The sequence below is a fragment of the Podarcis vaucheri genome, assembly GCF_965113315.1.
Source record: "Podarcis vaucheri genome assembly, chromosome: 6".
NCBI lineage: Eukaryota > Metazoa > Chordata > Lepidosauria > Squamata > Lacertidae > Podarcis > Podarcis vaucheri.
The window spans coordinates 97894467-97906329 of record NC_138764.1 but is presented as its reverse complement, the minus strand read 5'-3'; the positions used below and the strand labels follow the sequence as shown (position 1 = coordinate 97906329).

The 11863-nt window shown below is 46.1% G+C and overlaps 1 protein-coding gene and 1 long non-coding RNA gene across 4 annotated transcripts in view; both read right to left on the bottom strand.

Moving 5' to 3' along the window:
• Positions 1-434: 434 nt before the first annotated feature.
• Positions 435-1776, bottom strand: LOC309535035. The gene is made up of 2 exons (XR_014220987.1): positions 1457-1776; positions 435-1294 (listed from the first exon to the last, which is right to left on the bottom strand). It is a non-coding gene; the product is annotated as an uncharacterized lncRNA (long non-coding RNA).
• Positions 1777-5287: 3511 nt separating this feature from the next.
• Positions 5288-11863, bottom strand: part of SLCO4A1 (solute carrier organic anion transporter family member 4A1) — a 66578-nt gene continuing 60002 nt past the window's right edge. For all 3 annotated transcript variants that reach the window (XM_082226001.1, XM_082226002.1, XM_082226003.1), the window contains exons 9-12: positions 9927-10096; positions 7864-7928; positions 6731-6879; positions 5288-5510 (exon numbers count right to left, since the gene is read on the bottom strand). In XM_082226001.1, coding sequence (XP_082082127.1) covers positions 5349-5510; positions 6731-6879; positions 7864-7928; positions 9927-10096 — 546 coding nt within the window. In that variant the 3' untranslated portion in view covers positions 5288-5348. The remainder of the gene's footprint in view (positions 5511-6730; positions 6880-7863; positions 7929-9926; positions 10097-11863) is intronic.

Sequence of the window (11863 nt, the reverse complement as noted above, 5' to 3'; positions counted from 1 at the left end):
TTCTCAACACTTGGTCTTGCTTCTGAAGTGGAACGGATGCATCAAGTGTCATCAATTGGTTCTGTGCATGTTTTTAGAATCTCATAAATATGTACATCATTTTGTGTGGCTATCGGTTAATCCTGCCCCAGCCAATGCCCAGATAGGGACATATCAGTGCAATTCAGTTCGGGATCTGGACCTCAGCCTTATTTGGTGCATAGCCCTCATATTAGCAGAAAGGCACATTAAAATGCTGGTGGGTTTTTGTGAGAACTTTTTTTTTTTAATGGCAAACTAATGCAAAAATGTGGCAAGCAAAACTTAAGAGTAGAAACTGAAAATGGCAGTTTTCATCCACACCTATTCCCAGCTGGCACCCCTGTGTTTGTGACAGGCATTTAGCATGAATACCTAGTGAATGGGAGGCGGGGAACAAACCATGACCATTCCGATTTTGTTTTTTACATGTATCTAAAATCAGTTTCTTTACAGAGTACAGCAAGCCAGACATTGCATAGATCCATTTTTTCTTTAAAAAAGAAAAACATGTTTCCCAGTGGAAACATCAGCATAGGTGACAAAGCACAATCACAACCAGTAAGTCAAACCTTCGTTACAGTACATTGAAAGAAAGGTGTCCATCTTAAAACAGTAGGACAAAAGCAGGTTGTGGCTACGTAATATGGTAGTTCTTCTCTTCGAGCCCTGGGAAAAGGGATTGGGATCAGACTCAGAAGTGCCAAGTCTGAAAAGACTTTGGTGGAAAGCGGGTGAAAAACAACAACTCTCAAGTTTAAGCATTTGAGTTTTGAGACGGCGGCATTGTGTGGGATCCTCTGACAGGGCCGGGCAGATAATCTTTCCCCTTCTCTCACCCTTCTTCCATTGCAAAGTAAGTAACATGAAGCTATCAGGGCTGTATGTACAATATAAACAAAGGGCTTAACACTTGGGGAGGGAAGACAAGAGCGATCGGGGAGGAAAAAGTCATGGGAGGAGAATTTCATTCATTGCATATCGGGAGGCAGAAACGTTGCAAGTCAGATTATTAGCCTGCTATAGGGAAGATATTTTTGGATCCAAAATTGTCCAGAGAGAAGTCTGTATAAATTCTAAACATATGAGCCCTGCAGTTTCAGGCTAGGGTCTCATCCTGTCCATCGCCCTGTTCTCACAGTGGCCAGCCAGATGCTTACAGGAGACCTGTCCTCAACACAACATCGCTCTCACCTCCTGTGGTTTCTGACTGCTATTCAGAGGCATAGCGCCTCTGACAGTGGAGAGAGCATCAGTATCAGTAAATATGGACTACCTATTCTTCCATGAATTTGTCTACTCCTCTTTGAAAGCCATCCAGGTGGTGATCATCACTGCCTCCCGCAAGAAAGCCACTTCTGAGCTGGAGAGGAGGTGGGGTTGCGGGCTTCACGCCCTCCCCACGTGTGTGGGGGCTGGCTCACAGCCCCCGCGAGACTGGGGGAATCCTCGACTGCGTCATCTCCCTTGCCAGCCAATCGGCTGGCCCAGGAGGTGTGGCCTGCACTATTTAGGGCCGGTGCGGCCGAGGCTTTTCCTCTTTCTTCACTCCAGCTGCTCCGGTTTCCCACCCTTCCCACCCTTTAGGTTTGGCTCTCTGACATTGCTATGGACTTCGGTTGGTCGCCGTCAAGGGGCCCGGTAGGAATTTTTCCACTTGGCAAATTGGCACCAGCCACTTGGTTTTTCTCCTACCTCATAGCAAATCGTCACAACTTCCTCGGCATTGGCAGTTAGGCATTGGTAGGGGTATTGTCATGTAGATGAAGGGGGGAGGAAACGCCACCACCTCCCCCAAATATCGAAGGATTCTGGGGGGCTTGGCCCTGTCCGAAGCATATGGAGCTGAGGGCCTAAGGCACACCCCCGAGCGGTGACCCCGGGTTTTTCCTAGTTGATGTGCATCAGCAGGGCTCCCCCTACTGGTGGTTAACCCTTCCTGGTCTTCAAGCAATCGGGCTGAAGCCAGATAGTCGGTTAGGACCAATGCCTAAGCCAATACCGCTCAATTCCTGTAACCAATAAAGTTGTGGCCAATTTTCACCCATTAACCTAAAATGCTGGTGTCCTGTGTCTTTATTTCTGAGGGGGAGGCGGGAACTTGCCACGCAACGAATTCCGTACCTTCTCTGTGTGTTGTGCAAAGAAGGATTTTCTGCTGTTTTAAAAACCCAGAAAAAATATGGTTTTGTACATCATCAGGAGATCTGAGCTGGGGGATTTTAGTCGATTGATACAATCAACAGAGTTGTGTGATATTGTCTACTCTGGCTGGCAGCTGTTCTCCAGGGTCTCAAGCTGGAGGGCTTTTCCCATCACCTGACACCTGATTATTTGACCTGGAAATGGTGTCCAGGATAGACTCCAGGTCTTCTCTTACATCCTACCAGCAACCGCTGACCGCCCCCCCCAAAGATGAAATCCCAAAGCATCTTTGTTTGCTTCCCGCATATGCAAAAGTAGCAGGTCAAAGGGAAAGGGCTCAGTCTAGCCTTCTCCTTGCCATGCCATGCCATATTATTATTATTATTTCCTTAATTGAGGAGTATTTCAATATACCACCACCACCCCAGCAGTCAGAAGAAATGCAAGTCTCAACAAGTTGTACTCCAAGATTTGGCATATTATGTAAATTAATTGATCCCAATTAAAGCAAACTCAAGCAATCAACAACAAGAGAATACCCCACTCTTTTGGCAGTTTGGGGGCAAGCTAGAAGAATGGAGCATGCCTTCATTTTCTCCCCCCGTTTTGAATCCCCATTGAAACTGTGCTTGGCACAATTTCCCCTCATTTTGAAATTGACTGTGGCCTTTGGCACCGTGAAATACAAGTCTCGTCAGGCTCCCTTACTAAATATTGTGAGGAAGGGAGAAAGAAGAAGTTCCTTTACACTCATCAGAAAATGGAACTCCTCACCATGAACTGATCTCTCTCATACACTCATGAGATCTCATGGGTGCTTACTTCACACATGCTGAAGAGCTGAAGTCAGCTCCTAGTTGGAAGGGGCTCTCTGAAAAATGTCTTTTGACTGGCCCTGTCCTCTGTCAGTGGGGCTTTTTCTTGTGAGGAATCCTATTCGGAATAAGGGAATTTCCCTTAAAAAAAAGGAAAACGTTGACAGCTATGCAGTGGGGTCTCTTGGTGGGCTTACTTAGCAGTGACAGTGGTCAACAGTAGTCCTTTGACCAGCACTAAGTAGTATCTTGGAGATACCATTTTAATGTTTCACGATGTCTCAAGGCATTATGGGAAATTAAAATGGTGCCTCCAAGACCCAGTGGCCTGGTGTTGATGGAAAGTTGGGGGCAGGGTTAAAGGGGAGGGGGAAGGGCCGCAGGAATTTAAAGGGGTCTCAGTAGCTGCATTACAATGCAGCAGTCTCAACTAAATCATATAAAACAGGGATGTCCAACTTCCAAGAGACTGTGATCTAGTTCCACTATAAAAAACTGGCAGTGATCTACCCAGAGTTGTTGAGCTTCTTTTTGGGGGGAGGGGTCAGGATCACGCGATTGACCAGGATTGACCAGGGATGCTCCATGATCGACCGGTAGATTGCGATCGGCCTGTTGGACATCACTGATATAAGACAACCACCCAACCTCTGCTTAAAAACCTCCAAAGAAGGAGATTCTACTACCTCTTGTGCGAATCTCCTTCTGTTGAGCAGCTCTTACTGTCATAAAGCTCTTCCTGATCTTTAGTTGAAATCTCCTTGCTTGCAATTGGTTCAGGTCCCACCCTCCAGAGCATGGAAAACAAGCTTGCTGCATCCTCCATGTGACCACCCTTGAGATATTTGAAGATGGCTATCACATCTCCTCTCAGTCTCCTCTCTTTTCCAGGATAAACATACCCAATTCCCTCAACTGTTCCTCATAAGGCTTGCTTCCCAGACAGCTTAAATCCCAGAGGAGGGAAAAGGCATAAATGAATATGAGGAAAGATTTTGTCTCGGTGCTTCTTCTCACACCAGAAACAGCTGTACACGCAGTCCAGGCCTGAAAAAGAATTGATTCTGGTGCCACACACCCACATCGGGGAGTGAACTCACAGGGGTACAGAAAGAGTAAAATAGTTTCTGGTGGGAATGGGGTGCCAACTCCAACCACTGTGTACACATTTAAAGCACATTGTTTCCTCCAAGAATCCTGGGAACTGTAGTTTGCCACTCTCAGAACTACAACTCCCAGCACCCTGAAAAAACAACTATTGCTCCCAGGATGCTTTGGGGAAAGCCATGTGCTTTAAATGAATGGTGCATTTTTGGCATCAGTAGACAGCCTTCCTTTTAAGACAGAGCAAGTCCAGAGAGCTTCCTTTCCATGGGGAACTTCCTGGGGAGGGTTACAGTGCCTGGGAAACCACTTGGAGCACCAAGAGCAAAATACACATGACAGAGAAAACAGCTGCAAGAGAGAAGCCTAAAAAGGCTGATCCACCACAAATGCATGTTCCTCGCTTAATGACTCAAGGCTAAATATGTGAATGGCTTCCGTTAGAAATGATGTTTTGAGGTGTGGCGATATGGAAGTTCTGCCTGTCAAATACAACCGATACATATCTGTGAGTCACCGCAATGTTGCACCCCCTGAGTGATGAGCAGAAAACCCCCCAAAAAGGAAGAGGACCAAGAACGTTACCACAGAACTTCCTGTCTGAGGAGCAGCGACAAACCAGCCAAATTACATTTACACCAGAGAAGAGCTTGTACCAGCGTCCACACACGGCCCATGGGGTGAACTCTGCTTGCCTCTTTAAGTGCTTTATACAGGAATGGTCTGAAGCTATGTTTAGCCCTTCTAGACATAAATTAACACTGTGAGGTTGGTTGACGCCACAAAACTTTGTGGCACGCTGAGGTTACGCTTAAAGTTGGTCTCTAAATGCAAGGCTGGGACACTTTGTAAAGTGAATGTTGCCCACTCGAGCCAAGCAGAACACATTCCAGTGCCTCACAGGTGCTGTCATCTTGGTTTAGAAAAATAAATAAATTTCAAAATGGCGGCGCTCCATTCCAAAATGGCAGCAGCCACGTGTGAGAGACATCTGAAACTGACTGTGGCCTTTCCAAAAATCCTTGCACCTCCATCTTCCACACTGGGAAAAAGGGTCCCAAAAACCCTGGTGATAGGCTTCAAGGTGGCAAGGCCAGTGTACAGGTTTTGCAGTGTGCTTTTGCTGTTCAGAAAATACTAAATTATATACCATTAAATTATTCTTCCCCGGAGGAGGGGGAAATGAAGAAAAATAATACCAATCATTTAACAGGAAAAGACGAGTACATATTCTTTAGACACAGTATCTTGGAAATGGTGTGAAAGTCACTTGTCGTATCCTCCGTCGTCTTGAGATTGATGTGGGTATTTGTTCTCTTGGACGTCGCAGTTGCCATTTTCAGAGGCGTCAGAGCTTCCCGGAACAGATTCAGGGGGAGGTGGTTTGTAGAGTGCACAAGCAAGCAGGAAGAAGAAGGATCCAATCACCTGAAAAAGACACCAAGGCTTTCAACTTATGTACTCTTTCCATAAGTCCTGATCTTCTCAGCAGACGGCAAAAATAAAGACCACTGTTGTCCCTTTTGATGGGCCATCCAAGGTGTTCCCCAGCCTTGTGCCCTCCTGTTTTGGAGAAGAACTCCCATCACTCTTGATCCTAGGAGTATCAGAAGTTGCCAAGCACTGAGTTAAACCACTGGTCCATCTTTCTCATCATTATCTACAGAGATTGGTGTTGGCTCTCCAGGGTTTCAGGCAGAGGACATTGCCAGTCCTACCTGGAGATACCAGAGATGGGACCTTCTGCATGCAAAGCAGGAGCTTTATCCCCGAGCTATGGCCCTTCCCTATAGCTCTGGACATGCTGGGTGGTGCTGGTGCCAAGTTGGGGTCCATAAACACCTAGTGCTCCTGGCTCCCTCCTTCCCAGTGCTAGAACATTGAAGTTTGTGCCAGTCTTCATAATGATCACCACTTCTAGAGGAAGGAAACCTCTGAGTACACAGGCTGGAAGCAAAACCAGGGGAACACCTATGGCAGTGGTGGCACACCTATGGCACACGTGCCAAAGTGGGCACTTAGAGCTCACTTAAACCTGTTGCTTGCTCAGCCTCCAACCCGTCTGCACCCTCTTCCTCCTCTGACCTGTCTCCTGAACCCCACCACCATTCTCCTGGTTTGGAGCCTTCCCACTTGGATGCTTCCCTGGGAGCATTCCCCGGCTGTAGCCCCCCACCAATTCCTCCCTGTCTAGTCAGTCCCTGACACACCTAGGCTGTACCACTTCAGACTGCAAGTGAGTGCAATCCCATTTAGTTTTGCATGCAGAGCTAAGCTTCTAAATGAAGAACCCTTTGGTCGTATGAACAGCAAGCGAAACCTGAATTAGTACAACCCAGCCACACGTGTGTGAGGACTCAGCCCTAGTTTTGGCACGCAGCAGAGGTTCCCCCTTGAACAGCAGAATCTGACTTATACCGATTCAGACCACTGGTCCACGTAGCTCAATATTGTTTACACTGACTGCCAGCAGCTCACCAGGTTTTCAGACTGGAGACTCTCCCAGCCCTACCGGGAATGAACTTGCAAAGCCAAGTGACCAGTCCTCTTGGTGCCCCATGCTGACAGATGCAGAGTGGAACAGAGGGCTGGAAAAGTTCTCTGTTGAGGTTCACAAAATGGTGGAGACGAAAATAATTTAGCACTACCTTGTATATAACACCTGCAACCAGGGTGTATCGACTCATAGCAAAGTTCTGGTAGACATAGCATGATCCTTGTTCACCACACTGGTTCTGCCAAAGGAGACACGACCTGTCAATCATCGACCCAAAAGCAATTGGTCCTGGAATACCACCTATGCAAAGACAGAAATGAAAGAGACGCCTGCTGTTGGATAAATCTCACACTAGCCGTGCTCCACCCAAACCGATTCTAGCGTATCTGGAAACGCTGGTATTGTGGACCTCCGCGGGAAGCCTTCTGTTGTGTTAGTTGGCATTAAATTTGGTCTGAAAATCCTGCTTCAGTGATTAGATGGAAATAATCACTGGAGAAGACTTGGGAAAACAATACCTGCTTAGGTCATTTTATGATATCTTTTAAAAGGCCAGCTGCAAGACCAGTGTTTTATATATACACAAGCACACTCCCTTGAATAACAGCATGAATGTGTGTTTCTTGGGTGAATCAAAGTTCCCAGTCTGTTGGCACAGCACAAGGATCTCTGCTCCACACTTTAATTCCTCAGAATGCAACAGTGCTCCCTAGAAATACAGGGCCGGATCCAATGCTAGCCATACTCGGAGCAGAACCATTGAAATTAATGGACATGACTAATGTGGGTCCAATCTTTTCAATGGTTGCACTCTGAGCAGGACACAATGGACACAGAATGAGCCAGACTCTAGGCCCAGCTAGTCCAATTTATGGAGATCTCTATGCTGTAGTCTTTTCAGAATGGGGAGGTGGCCCAATGCTAAGCACTGGGTCATAGGAATATCACTGCCACAACAAAAGTAAAAAGAGGAGAGTGTCATCAAAGAAATGCTTGGACTAAAGGTGTGCAGGTCTGCAGATGCTGACCATTTCTGTTCAAATACACACCATCCTACCTTCTCAGCTAACTTGTTTTTGTGGTGGTGGTTGTTTTTAAGAAGGAGACAGTTGTATATTAAAGGTCAATATGCCAATTGGTCCGGCATTTGTGGGTTGTTGTTGCTTGCTTCTACAGACATAAAGAATGTCTTCATAGCCTACATGATTTTATCTTGAGCAAGAGTTATGTCAATAAACATCATATGCAAGGAGTAGATTATTAGATCTTAGCTGTATACTGTACCAAGTGTGCGGACTACAATCCATTGGATCCCCAGAGCAAACGATCTCTGCCTGTCTGAGACACACCTAAGAAGCATAAGATAAGACATTTATAAATGACGGCGAGCAGGAACAACCCATGAGCAGCGCAGCAGCTCTGCTTCCCATAATACCACCAAATTGTGGGTCTCAATAGTTAAGGGCACAGTGATCTGGTTCGTGTTAAATATTAAAACGCCTCTGATATATAATTTTGTAAAAAGATCCTGATGGCTCAAAGTCATGGCAGTTGTTTCTGCCTACCAGAAAAAAAGAGACACAGATATCTGGTCTAACATATGTTCCAAAATCCTGGGAGCTATGTGATTCTCATTATACAGAACTCAAGCATGCCCATCTGGCTGCTAAGTGTCTCTGACTTGGTTGCATATAGATATAGCCAATATTAAACCAGACTGTTAAGTCAGGGGTGTGGCCCTCCAATTGTTGTTGAAGCCTTAACCCCAGTAGTTGCAGGCAGCATGGTCATGTCAGTTTGCATTTCTTATTACAGAACAGGGCCATCTTTACCTGGGGGTGCAAGGGGTGCGGGGCACCTGGGCGCCAAATTATGGGGGACGGCAAATGTATACCTACTGTATACCGGCTCCCTCTCGATTGGCGGCAGTGAAAAGCAATGGAGCAAATGTCTCTCTCTCTCTCCCCCCCCGGTCGCTCTGTTATTCCATAGCGTCAAATATTCCTGACGAGTCAGGAAACAAATGCAGTTTTTTCCTGTTACATCGTTGTTACAGGTGAGTGATTCCCTCAAAAAAAAAAAAACACCTTTGGCTTCCCCCCCTCTCCCCAAAAAGCTCAAAAAAGTTAATTTGGGGGCAGCTAAACTAAAATTGGGGGCGCTGGACAGATCTTTGCACCCTGGCGGCACATATGCTAAAGATAGCCCTGTTACAGAAAGTATTGATCTGATATGTAGAGATCTTTCCTATTCTACTTAATTCAAGAGGGTTCTGGAAGCTTCTCTGTGTGAAAGATGCAAGCAGAAGGTTCATGATGTTTGGGTTATTCTTTCAGAGAAGCTGAGTACAACTGGCTTAAACTGGTTCTGTTATCTTTTTTCAGTCAAGGTCATGCTGGCTATAAAAATAGGCTGGAAGGAGCCTAGGTTTCACTCACTTTCTCTTCCTATCTCTTTTCTCTCTGGTGTGGTCTTCTGTATGCTTAGACTTATTATAAGTTATTGTAAGTTTAAGTTAAGTCTGCTGCAACTGGATTTCTTACAGACAGTGCCAATCCTGAATGTATTGGATTTTTGACCATTATGCTCAAATCAAATCAAATATCTTTAATACGGTCAGTGACCAGGAAGCAATTTATAAAATATGACATTAAGAGTAGTATTGTGCTACAAGTAGCAGTAAAAATATGGCCAATTCTCAGAATTGGTGCTTATATTTATGACCAGGTTTCGTGTTTTAAGTTTTTTAAAATTAAATTCAGGGGTCGCTACTGTTGATTATCGTTCTTTCGATGTTTACAGTTTGAACTCCTTTGTAGACATCATTGCTCGTCTTATTCTTGTTGCAATGTAACAGTACTTTGCCACGGACCTGTTAATTTCGGGCTCTTTGTCAGCTAAGAGGTGTCTGATATAGGTGCCGTCTGTACTACGAGGTATTTTCCTCAGAATCGGTTCGATCAGCTCTTTTCTTGAGTCTCGATATAATGGGCAGTATAAGATGACATGCCCAATGGTTTTGATTTCATTGCTGTTACAGGGACATAATCTTTGTTCGATCGGTATTTTATTGTATCTTCCCTCTAGAAGAGCTGAAGGGAGAGCATTATGCTCATTTGCCTTCAGTAGCAGTAAAGCTCTGCTGGATGAAATATTAATTGCCTCTGGTCAATTTTTTGGGAATCCTACAACGTGTTTAAGTTTTTGCTCTGCTAACTGTACATTGGAATCTGCTCTGGATCAATATGGAGTAGAATTTAAATGATAGGTCAGTGGTCAGGGATGATGGTAGTTGAGGTTCTCCTGGGACAAGCTCTGAAGAATGAGATCAGGTCCTTGCTGCTTACCGTAAAGTGGCCGTCAGAGCAGGAATGCTGCTCAGGAATGTGAAGAGGATGACCACAAACATGAAAAGCAGGAGGAGGGTCCTTCTCTCACATGAGGAGGTACACTTTCCTGCAGTCGCCAAGCCAGATGCAGCGGGAGCATCAAGTATACAGCTGCACTCGTGGTAAACCTTGTCAAGCACACAACAAGAGAAGGTCCCGTTCAGAAGAAATACACACTCTGCCAAAACATGCTACTTTCCCACATGCTGGGAAGCAAACAAAGATGCTTTTCATTTGCATATTGAGGTGGCACCACAACTTGGTGATAGAACCTGTGTTTTGCACACAAAAGGTCCTAGGTTCAATCTTGTACACCTCTAGGTGGGACTTGAGAAGACCTCTGTCTGAAACCCCAGAGAGTCACTTCCAAACAGCACTGAGCAGCTTCCGACAACCTGGTGAGCTCCAGATGTTTTGGACTACAACTCTCATCAGCCTAGTCCAAAAACATTTGGTGGTTACCAGGATGTCGGAAGCTATTATAGACAATGCTGAGATACAGCAACCAATGAGGCACACACCTCATACATACCAGGATGGATTCTACACTTTGTGTTAATACAAATGAATAAAAATTACATGCACACACACACACACACACATTTGAAGGGGAAATTGTTTTAGAACCCCCTCCCTCCCAGTTAATTTTAGCTCTGTCCACAGCTTGACTAAAATGTGATGAAGCAGGCTTCATGGTATCTACAGGTGTCAGGTGTCAGAGGATCCAACCACCATCGGTAGATTGCCAGGAATGGATAAGACAAGGAAAGTTCTTACCAATGCTTTTTATTCAGTACTCACAGAGAGAGGCTTAGAAATGCAGCCTCTTGGAGTAATGGTGTTGCTCCAAGTGAAACCCCACCCCCTCCATCTATCCCACTTCCTCATGAGTCATCACTACAGGTGCTGGAGACGTCCTTTTGCCTTTGAGTTCTTTGCTCTCCTACTTTCAAGGCCCGCTGTGTTCTGGGAGGGGGGTCTGGAATGCTTTATAAAGACACTGAGTCCATCAGCTGTCTCTCCCCTGGTGCTTCTTCTTCTTCCTCCTTCTCTCCCATTATTTCCCAGCTTTTCCCCTCATCTGCCTTTGAGCTGTGAACTCCCTCAAACCCCTGTTATAATTCTGAATTGTCTCCTTCTTCTCTGGAAGGGTCAGGCTGGGGAGGCTGTTAGAATATTCCATTCCACCTTAAGAACAGACGTGTGGAATTGTTGTATGTCTGATGTCTGTTTACACTCCAGCACAGCTTGCTGGGAACTGTATATCTTTTGCTTATGCTGCCTTGCTTTGGACACGAAAGGGATCAGACATGTTTTCCTTTTGTCCTGATGTATGGGTGGCGCTGTGGGTTAAACCACAGAGCCTAGGACTTGCCGATCAGAAGGTCGGCGGTTCGAATCCCTGCAATGGGGTGAGCTCCCGTTGCTTGGTCCCTGCTCCTGCCAACCTAGCAGTTCGAAAGCATGTCAAAGTGCAAGTAGATAAATAGGTACCACTCCGGCGGGAAGGTAAACGGTGCTTCCATGTGCTGCTCTGTTTTGCCAGAAGCAGCTTAGTCATGCTGGCCACATGACCCGGAAGCTGTATGCCGGCTCCCTCGGCCAATAAAGCCAGATGAGCACTGCAACCCCAGAGTCGGCCACGACTGGACCTAATGGTCAGGGGTCCCTTTACCTATGCTGAATAAACTGCTTGTAAATCTGCTCACACATACTCTCCCGGCACTTCTGTTTGCCCGTTGTCTCTACTGAGTTGTGTGCTCCAGCTTTTGAAGCTGTGAGTCGCAGATGCTGCACCAAGGACTGGAGATTGCCCGGCACACTGGCCGGTGGGCTGGAGCCAGCTGGGGGCCTGCCAACTGCCCCCATTTCCTTGGTTGTATGCCACCATTCCT